The sequence below is a fragment of the Amblyomma maculatum genome, chromosome 6 (genome assembly GCF_055883805.1).
Source record: "Amblyomma maculatum isolate TAMU_Amacu chromosome 6, ASM5588380v1, whole genome shotgun sequence".
Taxonomy (NCBI): Eukaryota; Metazoa; Arthropoda; class Arachnida; order Ixodida; family Ixodidae; genus Amblyomma; species Amblyomma maculatum.
In genome coordinates this window covers 14,895,148-14,914,370 of record NC_139349.1, presented here as the reverse complement: position 1 = coordinate 14,914,370, position 19,223 = coordinate 14,895,148, and the positions used below count along the sequence as shown (strand labels likewise).

Sequence of the window (19,223 nt, the reverse complement as noted above, 5' to 3'; positions counted from 1 at the left end):
GCGCTGTGGCGCTATATCGACAATAAGGAGCTTTCTATTAGGAACGTCCTTTCTGTGCGATATTTTGGAGGCCTTACGCGAACACCTCATATCCTTCAGACTGGACAGCACACTTGCAGTAACACTTCGTTACAGTTAAGACTACTAATTATCACTGCTAATCAGCGCTACTACTTACCCCTACTACTGCACACTTACATACTTAATAACCGTACTACGTAACTCTACTACGTACCCTCGCCCGTACCACTACTAATTACCAATGCTACATAAGATCATGACTTATCAAAAAGGTATAATATCCACTCAGCAGTTCCGTCACATCAGCCCTCAACGATACTTCAGCGTCCCCTATTTTTTATATGCCCGCGTTTAGGCAACAAATGAAAAAGCTATCAAAGTGACCTCGAGGCACTGGAGGACAGTAATCATTCGACAAAATTGCAAAGAAAACCGTTGACGATAATACCAACCGGTTCGCTGCAACTTGAATGGTTGGATTTTACTAAAGGGCTGATATGTTCGGAATTGGTGAACGCCTATTCTGATCTTCTTTCTTGCAGCTTCCATGTCGCAGTTTCTCTCAGTTTCGTTCACCCGGAGACTTCCGACACATAGATTTACAGGCCATTTTGCAGCCTCACCCAATAAAAGAAAACAAAAGTCAGGAACCGCAACACGTGACTCCCTGCCCCCGTCGATTTTCCTTGACGGTTTCCTGCTTTTGTAGCGTGTGTCGCCAGCAATTTTTTGCATAAAGCGTTGAATGGCGCGTTTCAAGCCCGTCGGTGTATCTACACGCTCTTGTGACAATGGGCTCGATCAAGGAGGCAACTGTAGCATTTACAGCAATTCTGCAATGCCAAGATACGGCGCATTTTTATTTTCTGCAGGTGAAGAACACCTCACGCTTTACCAAGTCTCTACGACCGTCATTACACAAACGCATTCGTTGTAGCCAATAGCAGCGCAAGCCCAAATAACTGGCTACTCGAAGCTGGATAATGCTTGTGTTTTGGTATATATTTAAGGATTCGCTGGAGGTGAAAAACAAAAGGCGGCAATTTGTTGTGCGATATCCGTTAAATATACACAGGTTATCAAAATTATTCTGTGGACCTGTCCACTTGCAAGGGTGGAAGAACGGGCTAGTTGGTAAATCATCTTGGAAAGCAAAATAGCGCACTTCAAAACACAGACATAGGAAGGGAACGACAACAAAGCGCTGACAACACCTGTCCACTACGGCATTCTCGGTAGTCTGTGTCACTTCGCGACGTGAACTGCTGCATAAAATACATACCAAATTTGGGCAGATTTTCAAAAAAAAAAGGAATGAATAGCTGTTACCATTTATGTGAATTAAGCCCATCTGTGCAGCGTCTGTCAGAATTTTACACTCTAGGGGATTTTTTTTTTTTTTTGTCAGTCGTTAGTGGGAACTCTTGTACCGTCACTGGAGATCCTAGCCTTCTGAATTGGAAGCCAATGTTCATCTTAGTTTCAAAAGATTTAGAACGTACCATGGAAACGTGTGACGAGTCAAGTATGTCGCTGATGCAAACCTTGCCCCGGGCCTAAAGTGTTTTGCAGATGGTGGACATCGAATTTTTTTAAGGCGAAAACCTTTAATGGCTCATGCTGACGTGGACAAAATGTGTCCCGCTTTTGCGGCGGCTCTGATTGACCGAGGCGGGATGACGTCATAGAGGTTTCGACCAAGCACAGTATGCGCGAATGCGTGTCTTATATAATCACATGTCAATCAATGATCAATTACTAATTAATGACTAAAATAATGAATTATTAATTATTAATCAGCGGCTAATTAGGTCTTTCATAAAATAATGAATAAATAATTAAGTAATTGCATACCTAATGGTTCTCAATTAATTACGTAATGATCATTTAATTGAACAATTATTAATTAGTGTCAGTTGCGTAGCAGAATGCGGCACCCAGGCTTTCGCCTTTCACTACTTTAGTCACTAAAGTCCCTCGTAATTTTTCTATAAAGATTATGACAGCAAAGATATTTCTGGATTGCGTTACAACAAGCGAATATCAGGATAGAGGAAAATTGAACCAAGCAGTCAGATTAGCTTCCCTACATAAGTTCTGCTGGCATTCACATAGTTATGACTTCTTATGCGATCATAATGAGTGGCACAAAACATTAGTGATGTGTAGCTCACCAGCAAAAGTTTTTCTTCTTTATGGGCCAGCTCTTCTTAAAGCATTAAACTGAATGAATTTTCATACTCCCGCAGAGCCAGTTTCTTCTCATTACAGTCTTAAGCGAGCGCTGCTGTTCTTTTAAATGTCTGTGCGATCAAACTCTTTTGTCTAAGAGATATGCATTTTGACAGTACATTCGAGCACTCGCGGCGCCCATGAAGCTACCAAGGTTGTCAGAAATGAAGGCAATACTCCTGCTCTGTCAGTATAATTTTTAGTGTCGTAAATTTCCCGTTGCAATGGTCAAATGCAGGCCGGGGGCCTCTCAAGACTTTCTGCTTTGTCGTTAACGCAATTGATGCGTCATGCCGGGGATGAGCAACCACTGACCGTTGTGCGCGGGGTAGAGGCCGGTCATGAGGGCACCCCTGGATGGCGAACACAGCGATTGCGCATAATAGTTGTTCAGCAGGATGCCCGTGCTGGCCAGGGCGTCCAGGTTGGGAGTCGGTATCTGCGCCGACCCGTGCAGGCTCGTGTCAGCCCAACCCTGCAAATGGCGGCAATGCATTTTGCTTCTGCAGAACAAGTCGCTGGCCTGCTCTCACTCTGCAGTGCACCACTGGGCGTGCGAATGAACTGAGAATTGCTGTGAAAAAAATTGTTGTCTCGAGGCTAACAAAAATATCGAAAAGCACAGGCTTCAAACTTCTGCGTGACAACTGTGCTTAAAAACGAACCACCTCCTTTGCAATGATGCACGGCAGCTTCAGTGATAAAGATGGCTTCCATGCCCAGCTGTCCTTGAAACCAGAAACCAGGTAAGCCTGTAACTGAGGGATAAGATTTTCAATTTTCACCTTTGAGAAAGTTTTAGTGGGGCATGATTCTCCGTAAACATGGTGATTTGTCGTGGCCTCCTATTCTTCAACGCTGCGAATATCCGACCAATGAAAGCTTCTTGCGTTAATGCTGACTGAGTGAAATAGCTACGAACCTAAGGCAGTTTGTCTCAATGTTTTGGGTTCGTGACGTCGTTACGGTCTGCGAGTGGCAGTGCATGCTTTACACAGAGTCTTATGGCGTCTTGATTGTGCCTACAAGCGGAACATATGCCAGTGTAAGAGACAGTTCGTATGTCTGCACAGGCTCGGTAAAAGCGCAAGGCAAAGACAAGAAATTTGTGAACAAATAACGAGTCAGTTTTAAATTCTTCCTGCAGTTTCTTCAGTCACTTCTGTTAAAGGCAAAAGTGCTCAATACGAAAATATCAAACGCGCTCACTGCTCATTGTCAGGCTCCCTATAATAGTTGTGATGGGCTCCTTGCTTATGATGGTGACTTTCCCGCTGCTTATGGTCATGTAAAAAATATCCCAAGCTCATTAATTCCTCCAGCTGCATACTGTTTCAATCCTGTACTATTACTGTTCCAACACATCGATCCTCGAACATTTTGCCGGCCACATTTACAGAGAAATAAACTGCTTTAATAGCGTCATAAGAATAGCTGCTGTTGACCGCTGATAGCAGAGGCCAGACTTCACAGCAAGCCTCGGTCAGCTCACCTTCAGAAACTGGCGACATGCGCGCGTTTTTTACAGAGACCACAAAACTGCGGTTTCAAGTAGGACCTAGTACAAAACGCTCCTTTGAATCTTTAGTACCGAAAAAATTTACGGACGCCATTATTAACGCCAGAAGTTTATGCAACAAATATGATGAAATAATTTCTTTTTTGTCTGAACCTGGTCATTCTTATGACATTATTTGTTTTACGGAGACTTAATTTTTTTTTGTGATGATGAGTGTTTCTCACTTTCCGGATATGATGTTGTTTCTGTGTTTCGGCCTAGAAATCGCGGTGATGGTATCGATATATACATCCGTTAAAGCTTAACTATAAGGTACATCCGCAGTTCAAGATTATTAATGACATCATCGAATGTTTTTCTGTACAGTGCTGTAATATAATTTTCTATGGTATGTATCGTCTTCCTTGCGGTTCACTCGACGATTTCATGCAGTTTACTGAAAACATACTTGAACTAGACGTTCAATTCAAGTTTGAAAGTGTTCTTGTAGGGGACTTCAATTAAATGCTTCAGCTGAAAATCAAGCTAACCTACGATTCCAAGCGCTATATGAGTCCTATGGTTGCTCTAACGTAATCACCGTACCGCCTAGAATAACATCAACTTCTCAAAACATTCTTGACTTGTGCATCACAAGCTTTCCTTCCGAAATGGTAGAATCAGGTACACTGGTCTGCAGTCTAAGCGACCACTTACCAATAAATTGTGTGTTACCCTGCGAGTACCGATTCTTCCCAGAACACGAAATACTAATCAGAGACTACTCTGAGTACTATGTAAACAAATTTAGGGACATGCTGAGGAATGTTGTCTGGAGTATAGTATTAGAGCTATCGGACTCCAGTGTTGCTTACGATGTTTTTGTTTCATGCTTTGTGTCTGCCTATGCAACATGCTTTCCTCTCAAGACCCTTAAAAGGCACAAAATAGTGCGCAAACCCAAGGTATGTCGTAAACTGTTCGAATGAATTAAACACAAAAACAGACTCTTCCAATCATTTTTGTTATTTAATGGTAATGGCTTCCGTTCATTTAAGAGGGTACGAAATCTGCTACATTCGGATTTTAAAAAAGCAAAACGTGAATACTATATGCATAAATTTATGCAGATGGATGGAAACACGCGTCAGGTATGGCAGACTGTGAGAGAAATAATCTACAAGAATGAAGAAGCAAACAAAGTGAAACTTCAGAACGCTGATCTGTAGGAAATAGAGATAGCAAACTTATTCAATGTACATTTTCTTGCTGCCGGTTCTCCCCCCAATGATGTGACCGATAGATTTCTGCTATACCTTGCGAGCATGTCATCCATTCACACACCCCCAATCCGAATGCTATCTATTTATCCCCAACAGACCATAGGGAAGTCCAAGATATAATCATGTCATTAAAAGACCGGTGCGCTTCTGGCAGTGATGAAGTCAAAGCAAACCCACTTAAGGCAACGAGTCAAATAGTGAGCACCCCTGTTGCACAAATCTACAATCTTATCATTTCTACGGGAGTTTTCCCTGCCAAAATGAAACTGGCTCGTGTCACGGCTATACATAAAGGAGGCTCATTTGATGACTTGAATAACTATAGGTTGATTTCTGTGCTTTCAGTATTTGCCAAAATAGCGGAACATATCATAAACAAAAGGCTCGTTGGATTTCTCACCTCGAAAAATATCATAGTAATGGAACAATTTAGCTTTCAAGAAAAAAAAAAAAAAACAAGTCCCCAGAAGCAGCACTACTTCGAATTAAAGAAGAAATTCTGCACAATATCGCAAATAAATCATTCACTCTGAGTATTTTCCTAGATTTCAGGAAAACGTTCGATAGCGTGCAGCATGATATACTCTTAAGAAAACTTCCACATTATGGTATCCGCAGTGTAGCTTTAACCCTCCTTAGTAGTTATTTAATGTCCCACGCGCAGTGTACTCAAATCAGTGGTGTATGTTTTGACATTAACAATGTATCCTACGGAGTACCACAAGGGTCCATACTTGGGCCAGTCTTATTTCTGATAAACATTATTGATATTGTTACGGGGCGGCAAGCCGATGAAAACAGAACAGAGGACAGAGAGATGTTCGATGACCGTGAGATGACGTTTAATGTTGCGGTCCTAGCGCGAGCGCTCCTGCCCGCGTCACTACCCGCTTCTTCCTCCTTCTGGTCCGTAACACTACCCAGGGCCACCGAGCGACCATCCCGATCGTGGACGAGGAAGTTTGTCGATGTTGATGACTCCATGACATGACGATGGGCGTGACTGGACGGGTGAAGAAGAAGAGGAAGAAGGAAGACAACTGCTTGCCGCCATGATGATCCTCGGATGAAGCCTGCCCAAGATGCTTTCAGACCACTGGTCTCCAAGATCCGATAGCCGAGGCCCAGGCACGCACCGCATGGCATAGGCAGGGGTCATGTGTTTATGTGGGGTGGCGTCTTGGGTCTTTGGGGTCTGAGGTCGGCAAATCGGGTCATTAGGATCACATGGTCATCTGTTCTCTCGCTCTTTCTTATGGTCGTGTAGGTGGCGCCTCGGGTCAGTATCCTCCGTCGTGTCTTGTGGCAGGGGCAGGGGACGGGGCGGAGCAACGGCAAGGTATTGTTGGGTCCGGCAGGCTGGGGACCAGCCATGCGATGCTCCTAACCTTTCGCCGACGACACATGACGACGCAGGGCGCCGAAGCTCCGGACCAGGATGAAGGGGTGATGATGAAGTATACCAGCACCTCCAACCAAATGTTACGGGGCGGCAAGCCGATGAAAACAGAACGGAGGACAGAAAGATGTTCGATGACCGTGAGATGACGTTTAATGAAATGTTGCGGTCCTAGCGCGAGCGCTCTTCTTCTTCTGCTTCTTCTCCCTCGTTATAATGGCACATACCCACAGTGGGGGATTGGCCATAATTCGTTGTAGGTGATATAATATAATCGATAATGTCGATTTGACTGTCTGATAGATAACCTAATAATTAGGAGTTAGCGTTGCTGAAATAATTTGAAATTTTGAGGCGATAGTAATGAAAAAAGGATTAAAATTTCTGCCCGCGCCACTACCCGTTTCTTCCTCCTTCTGGTCCGTAACAATATTGTTTATATACCGGGTGCTTCAAATTTAGTTTTATATGCGGATGACACAAACGCTTTCTTTTCGGGAACTGATTTAGATGCATTGTTTAACGTTTAACGTTTAAGGTTTAACGTTATGACTACAAAGTAACCGCCTCCGAATATAAATAAGACGAAGTAGGTTGTATGCCGCTCTAAAAGTACAATAAGGCATACAGTTCTCTCTTTAGAATTTCAAAGAGTGAATATAAAACAGACTTCAACTACCAAATTCCTAGGTATTACTTTCTACGAAGAACTGTTATGGAGTGTGCACATCGACGCACTCAAAACCGCTCTTGCTTCAGCTATAGGTATCTTAAATAGGCTAAGAAGTTATCTCCCAGTTACCCTGAAATGACAGATGTATTACTCTCTCATACACTCACGCCAGAGATGAAGGAAGACAACAAGACGAGCTTGGACGAAGGAAGACGTCTTGTTGTCTTCCTTCGTCCCTGTCGTTTTTTTCGCGCTGTTCTACACAATTGATTACCAACATGCCCAAGCTTCTGTTTTAACTACTGAGTGACCTGAGAAAATAATGCAGGTCTCTTCAATTGACACCACTGTTTAAAAGCACCTGCGTGTTGTCTGCAATAATTGCTACAAGGACTGTGTCTTCTCTTATCTGGCAGCTTCCGTGCTCCTTGCAAAGTAACGTTCGCTGAAAGTAGTGCTCTACAGCTACAAGAGATGCTTTATACGAGAAAACTCATCCGAATGTTTAGCCAAGAAAAGTGATTTTTGTGATTTGCGCAATACCGGGTGTCCGAGATAACTTTAGCTAGAGTGCTTGGCAAAGGGTTAAAAAAAAATCATTTGAGATAGGCCAGAGAAACCAGTTGTATACAGCTGACAGCCATCTGGCACACGAGAGGTACTGTTTCTATATTCAAATTAACTAATTAGTAATTAAGATATCTTTTTCTAATTTACTAAGTATTCTCTTTAGACAATAGATGTGTTTAGCAAAGTTTAAGAGCACCTTCTGAAAGCCCGTTCCATTTATTTCTGATAAAGAAAGCCTCACGTGTATCATTTTTACAAGTTCTAAAGAAAGCCAGCTAAATGCAAAAGTATCACGCAGCTAACGCATTCGTGCACCACGATTGTAGGGCTCTCAATCGTGGTTTGAGAGAACGAAATTAGCCACGGCCGTCACTCGACAGCACAGTCCCTGCGGTAGGCTGATATGTTGGTGATGGTTGCAGCCAGCACGGGGAGCTCGCTGCAACCGTCGCGTGCGCCGACTGCCTGAAGTGGACGAAGAAACCACCGCCGCGGCAGCCGGGTCATCGAGCCAAGTCCGCAGCTAATTTCGTTCACTAAACCCCAGTTTGAGAGCAGCACAATCGCGGCGCACGAATGCGTTAGTCGCACAAGCCTGAGCTGATACGTGTCCGCTTAGAGCTCTGTGTTTTTATCTTGTTTCGCCTATTAACTGTCGTTTTGTGTGGGTAGGACAGTGCCCTCCGTAAGAACGAATGACGAAGACGCCCCTGTGGAGCGATTTCCGACTCGGTGGGCCCTTTCTCAAGTAAGAAAGTCCAACCGGATCCCTCAGGCGCAGGCTAGGCTTAGCTCGGCGTTGCCGAGCGAGGCTGGGCTACGCGCCTGCATGGATTCTGCTCCGCCGACGACAGGTGTGCGGATTTCCGCTGTGTTACAACCTGGCGCAACATCCACGTCCACGCAATCATCAACGCTTACATGCCCCCAGTCTGCTTCGTCTTCGGATGGAACGACTTCGGCTTGTCCCATGGATTGCACCGCCGCCTCGGTGCCTGTAGCCCTCCCTCAAGGAACTGTGCCCGTCGCACCGATTCAGTCTTCCCTTCCAAGGCCAACTACAGCGTGTCAGCCCCTGACACCACCACAGATGCCGCCAGTGAGTCGAGCCTCGCTTCCACTTGCTGCTAACTCGTTCCGCGTCACCATCAAGCCTACATTGCGCTTTGATATAACGACTATCCCTCCCCGGTGTGTCCAAGCCACAATTGACCAAGTTCTAGGTTCTACTAACTACTGTGGATTTGTCGTCCATCGCCCATCGAACACCATTACGGTGAACTTGCCATCCTTGGTGGATGCCCAGAAAATGTGTGCAGTTACTCAAATTCCCCTGGATGCGAATGAGCATGTCCCAGTGCAAATATATTTTGCCTCTGGCCCTGACACCCTCCGCTGCGTCGTTTACCATGTTGACAGCAGAAGTCCTTCTGAGGAGGTGCGAGCAAACATTCGCTGTTCAACTCACTCAGTGTTGCAAGCACGGCCTCTGGGGCGCAGAGGTTCATACCTACTCACTCTACAAGGCCCGCTGACTTTGCCTGAGTACCTAACCTATTATGGTGCGATTATCAAACCACAGCCCTTCCGACCTCGTCGTATATTTTGTTATCACTGCCATAAAGAAGGGCACATGCAAAATACCTGCCCTAATCCGGCAGCTGTGGCCGACATGAATGAACCAATAGCGCTTTGTGCCCTATGCAAATCGGCGGACCATGACATGCGCTCCCCCGCTTGTCCAAAGAAGAAGAGAACGAGGCCGTCGCGCAAGCCGCCTGGAAAAGAAGATATTCCTACAAGTAATCGCTTCGCTGCTCTTACATGTGAAGAAACCGACTTCCCTGCACTTCCTTTACTTGACCCACCTGCTCATCATACGTCTTCTCAGCATGGTTCATACGCACAAGCGACCCACCCTCGTGGATCAAATGGTACACCAAAACGGCCAGTGCACCAATCACATGTGGATGCCGCAGATGAAGACGCTGTTTTAGACAATGCCATTGCAGAGGCTCGCCAACGTCTAGACGAACTCACCCAGCTCCGAGAACAGCGTCGCTCTCACCCCTCTCGAAGAACTATAATACCTCGTGATAAGATTTCAAATGAATCCCCTCGAATAAGCAACAAACCACAATCACGTGCAGACAACACGTTAACCCCGAATACCCCGACAGTGGATAAAATATTAGCCCTTATGGAGCAGGTGACCTCCCTCATCGTAGAAGCTCTTCGGCCTCGCAATGGATAATGCACTGTCTCTGGTGGTGCAGTGGAATTGTCGAGGCTTTGCGAATAAGGCCTCTGAAGTGAACATCCGTCTTCGCGACAAAAAGCTAAAGGCGTGGGCCTTCTTACTTCAAGAGCATAACTCACTTCCTCGCCTTTCAGGATTCTGCGCTTACCATTCACCTTCCATTCCTGATCGCCGTTGCATCACCTCTTCCCACAGCCCAGGTAAATCTGCAATTTATATTCACACTTCAGTTCCCCACACACCGATCGACCTTTCACGCTGGTGTAACACACGCCAAGAGGTGGTAGCACTCCTAGTTAAGCCTGTGCGCACGCCACTTATACTAGTTTCCTTTTATGGCCGTCCTGGTTCCGCATCTCCTAATCTTGGATGGGTTCGTTTTCTGCGTTCTACCTACTCGGGTATCTCTATTCTAGTCGGTGGAGACTTCAATGGCGCACACACCTCGTGGGGTTACCCATCGGATTCTCCCAGGGGTGCACACATCCAGGGAAGCTTTTCAGATAATTCTTTTCACCTTTTAAACCACCCGCATACATCTACCCGTCCACGAGGTGGGCCTTATTCACCTGATTTGACTTGGTGGTTAGGCCCTGGTAGCCCTCGTTGGGCTGTTGAACCAGATACCTGGGGTAGTGATCACAGTCCTATCTTTATCTCTCTCACTCCTTCGCGGATACTTAAAATACGCCGTAGCGTACGAATAACATCTTGGGACTCTGTACGCGCAGACAATCGCTTATCTGATTTCACCCCATCATCAGCATTGTCTACTCTCTCTGCTGTTCTTGCGTCCCACACGATTACCACCACTGTAAATGAAGACGAGCCAAACCGGGACATCCACCTCCTAAATCTTTGGGCTCTGCGTCGCCAGGCAGATCATTATGCTGCTCGTAACCCCGATGACCCATCGGCTATCCCCGCTCTTCACCGGGCTACCGCGCGTGCGAGGCGGTATGAAAAGCGTCTAGCAAGGCAACGTTGGGCTTCATGGTGTGAGCGCCTGTCCTCCAAGCAGAGTAATCGACAACTTTGGAGAGTGTTTCACGCCATGGAGCGCTCTTCTCAAGTTTCTGATTACACAGAGAGCATTCGCCTTGCTATGAATGTAGATGAGGACACATTTGCAAAACAGGCGGCCAGACAGTTTTTTCCCCACTATGATTCCACCTCAACTTCTCCACCTTGCTTACCGGTTACCGAACCCCCTGATGAGATTACTTCTGACCTAACCATGGCAGAGCTACTGGCCTCCATTGAACGCCTCAAATCTAACTCTGCTCCCGGCCACGACGGCATACCTAACTCCTTATTCCGCAACTTGGAAGGGACTGCTTTGCAGGCCCTGCTTGATGCATTCAATGACGTGTGGCATTCTGGTGTCATGCCGGACGAGTGGAAGCATTCTATTGTTGTTCCAATACCGAAGTCAGGTCATCCTCCAGTTTCTCTCTCGGCCCTTCGTCCAATTTCCCTGACGCCAACAATCTGCAAGCTTTACGAAAACATTCTCGCCACTCGCTTATCGTGGTGGTTGGAATCCCATGATTGTTATCCAGAATCCCAAATTGGCTTCCGCCCGCAAATAGGAACGGAGGACGGTCTTGCTACTTTGGCTGCTGACGTGCTTCACCACTCTCCGCACAGTCATCTTGTTAGAACTGTGATCGCTACAGATATAACAAAGGCATATGATAACATCCTTCACTCAGCCATTCTTGCCTCCCTAGAAACTCTTGGTATTCCTCACAGGTTTCTCCTCGCCATTCACGCCTTTCTAACAAATAGAACATTCAGTGTGCGTGTCCATGGAAAGCCCTTTGGTCACTTCCCCTCAAACAGAGGAGTGCCCCAGGGCTCCGTTCTCGCCCCTACTTTATTTAATGTGGCCTTCATTCCACTTATTCGAGCCCTAGAGGCCATCCCTTCTATACGGGTGTTTGCGTATGCCGATGATATAACCTTATGGTGCTGTCACCCAGATACGTCTGTCCATCAGGCGGCCCTCCAGCATGCGCTGGATATATTGACATTTCGCCTCCCTCCTTTGGGCCTAACTCTTTCGCATACAAAATCCTGTTTCATTCGAATTGGAAATAAAGCTGGCTTACGGAAAGCTCCCAATATAAATTTTATGATAGATAATACCCCAATTCCTCAGGTACAAACCGTTCGCATTCTTGGTCTTCTTCTACATTCCTCTGGGACTGGCACACCGTGGCTGACAGCCATCCGTAAGACCGCTCACGCTACTTTAGGCCTCATTCGTCGCATAGCTATGCGCTCTGGCGGCGCGCGTGCTCACACGGCCCGCCAGCTTGTTCGCTCTGTCCTCCAGCCACGTATAATATACCAGGCACAGTTTCAACGTCTCACCCGCAGACAGTGGGACTCCCTTGAGGCCATCAATCGTGAGGCTATGCGTGCAATAACGTACCTCCCCCGCCTAACACCCATACCAGTACTTCAGGAGTATGCCCAGCTAAATACGCTCACTGAACTCGTTGATCAGCGGACGGCAAACAGAGCTCGCAAACAGTCTTTACAACTACATCATTTAAAGACACTACCTCCATGGTCGTACTGCCAGCTCACGGACAATCGCCCCACTGCTTCCCCGTCGGTATCATCCGCACATCTGCCTGAAGGGTGCATATTATATACCGATGCATCACATACTGCAGAGCGAGGAGTTACTGCCGTGTATAGTCCCTCTCATCCGCATCTCAACACTCACGTGACATATACCGCGGATACGTGCACCCCTCTGGCACTGGAACTCCAAGCAATTTACAATGCTATACATTCCCTCCCACCAGTTCCTACATTCAATGCAGTTCATCTTTACACAGACTCTCTCACTGCCCTTAAACAGCTTAAGGCCGTTCGACGCACATTCCAAATAACACAGTCCATACATTTGCTATGTTCAAAGTACCCATGTCCTATTCGCATACACTGGATTCGCGGCCATGCTCGCGATCCCCATAACATACAAGCAGATGCTATGACGCATATAAACACATCAGACGATCCACCACCTTCCCCTCTTCCCCCAGATCCGTTCCTGTCCCACGTTTCCGATTCGCAAGTTCTGCGCCACCGAACACGCGCTCTCATTCCTCCGTGTTCGCACCCACTCCCCCGTAGTCTTACTCGGCAGGAGGAGGTGACAGTGCGCCGGATCCGGGCAGGGGCGGCTCTGACCCCATCTGTTCGACATCGATGGCGGGAAAAAGACCTACCAGTGACTGACAGGTGCCCTCACTGTGACACTCCACCTGACGTCTGCGATGTGCGCCACTTGTTGTGGACGTGTCCATCAACAACGCACATCAGGCAACGGATAATCATGAAGGTGGGCCTGCGGTGGAATCGCGATAGTGATTATGACAAATGGACAATGGACAATCGCTATACTGCCAACCTTCTCGAATTCATAAGCACAACTGGACTACACTCCTTCTTTTAACTTTCTATCTCCTGCATCCCATTCCCCCTTTCTCAACTTATGCCTTGTGGCAAACGCTTCGAAAAAAAAAAAAAAAATAGTCGCATATTTTTTCGTATTACGCGGGCTTTCTTTAAAGCTTGGAAAAACAATACACATTAGGCATTTTTAACGGAAATAAATGAAATGGTGGATTCAGAAGGTGCTCTCCAACTTTGAAAATCCATTTATTGTCTAAAGGAATTAGTTAGCAAATTATAAAAATTATCTTAATTACTAATTAGTCATTTGTAAAATAATAAACTGCTTTTTGTGCGCCAGATAGCTGGTAGCTGTATATAAGTGGTCTTTCTGGCCTACCTCAAGTGTTTCATTTTGTACCCTAGGCCAAAATTAGCTTGGACACCCTGTATAGACAAACCGTACTCAGTGCAACACATTCCTTCTGCTTCTAGACCCACTCGACTAATTATATTTTATTTCACAGCTTGTTTTCGAAAAGTATAAGCTCGCAGAATGGCAAGCAGAATGAGCCGGGATTGGGTAGAAAAGGAAGAAGCTAAATCTGTATGAGTAAGCTAGCATTAAAAATGCTTTATGACTACAAGCCATGAGTGAGCGCCAATAGCATGGAGGAAGGAAAGCTTAGGAGAGGCCCTGACGTCATTTTTTTGAAGCCGGTGCGGCCGCGCCGCGACCGGACGCTGCAACGTCTCTCCTCCTCCTTTACAGTTTCTCCGCGACGCTCACGTACCTAGGGCCCTTAGCAACGCTGTTGCTAGTGGCCCGAGTTTTCATAGCAACGCGTCGCCGTTGCTAACGGCCCGACTTGGCTAGCCCTAAATTTTGACGTCACTTCCGCCACACTTTCTCCAATGCATTGGGAATGGCAAGGGCCTCTCCTAAGTTGTTTCCTTCCTCCATGGCCAATAGCAATGGGTTCGACTCGCTCTGGGGGACACAACCGTCGCCGACGCTTTGCACGTTGATGTGAAAATAAAGCGAAATATTTTACATTTATTTATTTATTTATTTATTTATTTATTTATTTATTTATTTATTTATTTATTTATTTATTTATTTATTTATTTATTTATTTATTTATTTATTTCGTACACCCTTCGAGATATAAGCATTAGAAAGGGGAGTGGTTGAGTGGTTGTAGAGAGATACAAAAGCGTAAGGTGGAACAAAATGATTGGTGTCACAAAAATAGATGGTTTCTAGTCACAAAGTACTATCTGATAAACTCCTAAATTACTGGTTAATAAAGAATAATACAATACAATGCAAGGCATACAGTGGAACAAATACAAGATAGTAATTGGTAGTACAAAATAAATGATCCTGGGTATACAATGTCATCTAAAGTGGTTTTGAAGTGTTAGTTATCAGCAATAGTAGTGATTTAGGGAATGTGAGCCCGCTCCTGGAAGAGTTTATTAGCGTTAAACGCACTTTCCATGAGAACGATGCTCTGAAGATTCTGCAGGGTTATCATTTTTCTAAAACCAGGAACTTAAGGTGACCCTACCCTCTGCGTATTGAACTATATACTCAACCTGAAGTCTGGATAAAGCGATCATTATATTTCTTTTTGAAAGCAAAAATGAAACTTTAATTATGTTTTTTTGTTCATACGTGCCGCTAATTTCATTTCACATTGGTACAGGAGTGCATGTAAAAGCAGTAGGATAACGATCGAAAAGTAATACGTTCATTCGATGGAGGTGATTAAAGGCAGTAAAAGCTTACAATGGAAAACCAGTGTCACGGGAAGTACTGGCTGTTGATGCACAACAAAGCTATGGCACAAATAGAGACAAACAGCGCATAAAAAAAGAGCGCGAAGGGTTTGGTCTTGTAAAAGAAATCAAAGCAAAGAAAGTAAAGTGGTCTGAATGAAACGTACGTAAACGTTGAGATAACCAAATCAACCGAATGAAACACAGGCACTTAATCTGTAGTTCGTGTATAGCATCAACGAAGGGGACATAAAAAGCCACATCATGAACAAATTTACTCGACCAATTTCTTCTTGCTGATGGGGAGAAATAATAGCAAAAGAGACAGGCTGAAAATTAGTCTTAAAAATGACTATGGCGTCATGGTCTAACCTTAGTGAGGGATGTATATTTAGCAGTGTGTAGATTTAAATGATGGTGGGTTTGTCGGTACATAAGCTTAAGCTATTTTAGCACAAGTCTAAATTGTTCGTATTACTTCTATTTTGCTATTTAACATTCCGAATCAGGTATTTCAACTTTCCAACCTTTAATTAAACCTGACAAGCGTTCTTGAACAGCTTCGAAATTGATTATATTTGTGTTTATAAAAGAGCGGCAAACAACGTTAACATATCCAAGTTTAGATGTGCGCCAAGCGCTGCAAGCTAAGTTTAAAAAAGGTCTAATTCCAGATGCTATGTAATAAAATGGAGTCTCTTCATAGGAGTTGAAAAGGCCCGACCTGAGAACGACGTGTTTAGGCTCAGTGTATTCAGTGAGTGTTATGTCACTATTAGTGCGCGGAAAGTCTTTATGATTCCTCCTTGTTAATGTTATAAAAGCACATTTTGTGGTGTCATTGTCATATTCCACTCGACCCACGATTCTTAAGAGACATCCTTGCATTGTTCTGCTCTCATCAAATGTGCTGACTTCTTAGTAAATAATTGGGTTTTCTGACAGTCTTATGTTCATATAAGAGATGACGCCGAATACTAATGATAAAATCTGAGAACCTGACAGGGGCCAAGAAACAACCCTTAACAACACCTGGCACAAGAACTATATGGAAGGCTTGATAGTCTATTTCTACAAACTGCATTTGGTCGGATAAGCGGCTCCTAATGGTTTTAACTATAGATGCATGAACTGGCACCATTCCAAGCCTATCAATTCTTTTATTACTATATGTAACCAAGCGGTATGAGGTATATGTAATCAAACGGTATTAGGTATGGCTGTTTCCGGCATTCAGTGTCTTCAGATAATATATTAATTACGTTATTATTCAAAGTCTCTAGGGAAGATTATGTTTAAATAGGGCTGATATGCATACATTCCTTTTGATGAACAGCTGTTTGATGCTCAGTGATAATGTGCTGAAGTCTTTCAAACATTGAAGTATGAATGCAGATGGGTCTAATGTTAGTAGCGCTGGTCTTATTTCTACTTGTGTGCTTGGGGGCGGGGGGAGGGAGCGGGGGCACCAAAAATTTATAGGGGTAAGGGGAAGCCTCCTAAACTTAACGTGTTATTCAAATAGCGCAGTTTAAAGGTTTCAAGAAACATCCCCGTTTGAAACGTCTTGTGGACAGAAGGTGCACAACATTTTGACTTCAGACATTTATGCGTCGATTAACTTGGCGTTCAGCATGTACAACGCGTGGAATAACGCAAGGAATACGTCTCTACATCTTTTTTATTCTGCTTGGTGCGAAGTTGAGAGTGAAATGTGGCACAATTACATTAAATCATTGCCACAACTCTAAGACTTCAGCAGAAATGTGGCATGAAAGTTCTTTGAGTCATTCACGAAAAAGGGCTCATTAGGATACTAGCATCATTGTAAATGAAACAAAAGGAGCGCACTCTGGACAAAAAATAGAAAGCGCCGCTAATGGAGATGTATTATATGAGAAACAGAATGCGTAAATAGGACTCGCGATGGTCTGACGTGAGCCTTAAATGACGGTAGTGTGCTGTTGTGCTAAAAGGTGCCTTGACAACTTCGTCTCGAAAGCCCTCCCCAAACACAGTTAACTTCCTCTTGGTTGAAGGAGGTCGCAATCTCAGTACACTGAAAGGAAGAGACGAATGACGACTGCAGGTACATAAGGGTCTTCATTTCATTCACATTCACTTTCTTTTTTTTTTTTTTTTTTTTTTTTTTTTTTTTTTTTTTTTTCTGTGAGACAGTCAACAGGTGCGAGACGTATAATCGACTTACCAGATCGTCAGCCAACACAAATATGATGTGCGGCGGGTCGTTCTTCGTGGTGGCACTGAAAACGCACGTCACTGGGAGGAAAACCAACCAAAGAAGCATAGCAGACAGTATTGCGCAACCGGTGAGCGTCTTCTGGAATTAAAAAAAAAAAAAAGAAAAAAGGTAATGAAGGCTTCTCATTGACACGGAAGCGAGCGAGTTTCGTAGCATATTTTCCTGGCACGAACCTTCTGTCGACCGCACGATTCGCGCATGTCCTTGAAAAGAAAAACCAAATGCAGACCTTCATCGCAGCTAAACCTTGTATAATATGCGAAAGCTCTGATAGTTTGATATATTTCATCTTGGTAAACGGTAGATGTATTTGACGCTGCAGCTGTCTTTTAATCATCGCCTGTTAGAGGCCTGTGTATATGCTTAAGTTAGCGATATAAATATAAAGCCCAGCTTTAACCAAGCCGTCTAAACATGCCTGCCTGGTCCAGGGTTAGCGTGTGTAAATCGGGATCCGGGCATCATGGAAGGCTGTATTCTGATCATACCATTCTATATAAAGAGAGAAGCGCGAGAGGGCGCGGCCCACTCCGGCTGGTTGGCGACGCATTTAGTTGATGAGTCGTGGTTATACCGCATGGAGTAGTGCTCTCGACCAAAAATACAAGCGCCGCGCAACCCCTTGGCTGTAATTTTTTTTTTCTCGAGTAAATATGCTACTCACAGCCCAGCCTGGAGAGGGCAGTGTTTGGTTGAAGCATTAAAAACTTCGCGTACTCAAGAGAAAGTTTAGTCGTTGGCGTTCATGCGTTCATGGTATTCTGGCTGCCTCCACCTTTTCGGGAATTACGACGCTAAAGTAAGTTTATCGCCCTGAAACCTTTTTTCTGATTAACGCGCTCTATTTGGCTACTGACTTGTACTGCTGGATGGGCGCTCGCCAGTAGGTTTTCCTTTAGCCAGGAGAATACTTGCAAATTTTGGCCATTAACTGACGTCAGTTTTGAGTTCCACAACTGCGGACAACATCAGTGAAACCGCAGCGTTCACTGAGCGGCCGTGGTGGCACGGTGATTTAATATTCCAATTCGCACGATGAATATTTCATATCTCTCTTGATCGCGCTTCACCGTAAAGTTCAGGACTAGAGTACGCACCTGGAAACGAAGTACTGCGCTAGACAAAGGCACTGCGCACTGTAGCTTGTACTTATCGAAGTCGATAAGGCCAATACCCATTCATCTAAATAAGTACTCAAACATTATGAGCACAGGAAGTACAAAATTAAAATAGAGCGTGGAATTCATTTCGACGTGATATTTGCTGCCATCCAGAAACTGTAACTCATGGAAAGTATATATGTACGCACGGCACAGGAAGCGTAAAATGCGACGCGCGTGCAGCGCACTCCTGTCGTCAACAGCAGACATGGGTCCGGCGCGTGCGATTTTTAAGGTCATCCTGAGAAGTAGTGGGACGCAGTGGAGAACGCGTGTCACACGTATCGGCAATGTTCACGGGTTTCCGGTACATGTCGCAAATGACGTGCCCAATCAGTGCAGGTCCACTGGCAGGAATATCAACATCGCGAGCGAAGTGAAATTCCCGAAGGCGCGTGCAATGCCACTGCGCGCCGTGAAACGTTCAGTATTTATGCAAAATGCGCCAAGGCAGTGCGTCTGCACAGAGCCAGCAAAAAAAGCACTGAAACTGTTCTACGCTCGTGCACACAAGAGATTCCAACAAGGCGCCGGAAGCGCGAAGTGATTCGCAAGTGCGTGGAGCTTAAAATGGCCTGCCAGGGACATCCGGCCCATTCCCCTGCCAATACAGATCAACTGTTTTTAGCAGCCTCCACGCGCCGGATGAAGCACACACAAGTTCG

The 19,223-nt window shown here is 45.1% G+C and overlaps 1 protein-coding gene across 1 annotated transcript in view; it reads right to left on the bottom strand.

The window, feature by feature from the left end:
• LOC146185138 (arylsulfatase B-like) overlaps nt 1–18,768 on the bottom strand; it is a 42,196-nt gene extending 23,428 nt beyond the window's left edge. The window contains exons 1-3 of the mRNA XM_084607757.1: nt 18,708–18,768; nt 17,345–17,415; nt 2,569–2,728 (exon numbers count right to left, since the gene is read on the bottom strand). Of these exons, the coding sequence (XP_084463883.1) occupies nt 2,569–2,728; nt 17,345–17,415; nt 18,708–18,768 (292 nt within the window). The remainder of the gene's footprint in view (nt 1–2,568; nt 2,729–17,344; nt 17,416–18,707) is intronic.
• Between the last annotated feature and the right edge of the window lie 455 nt (nt 18,769–19,223).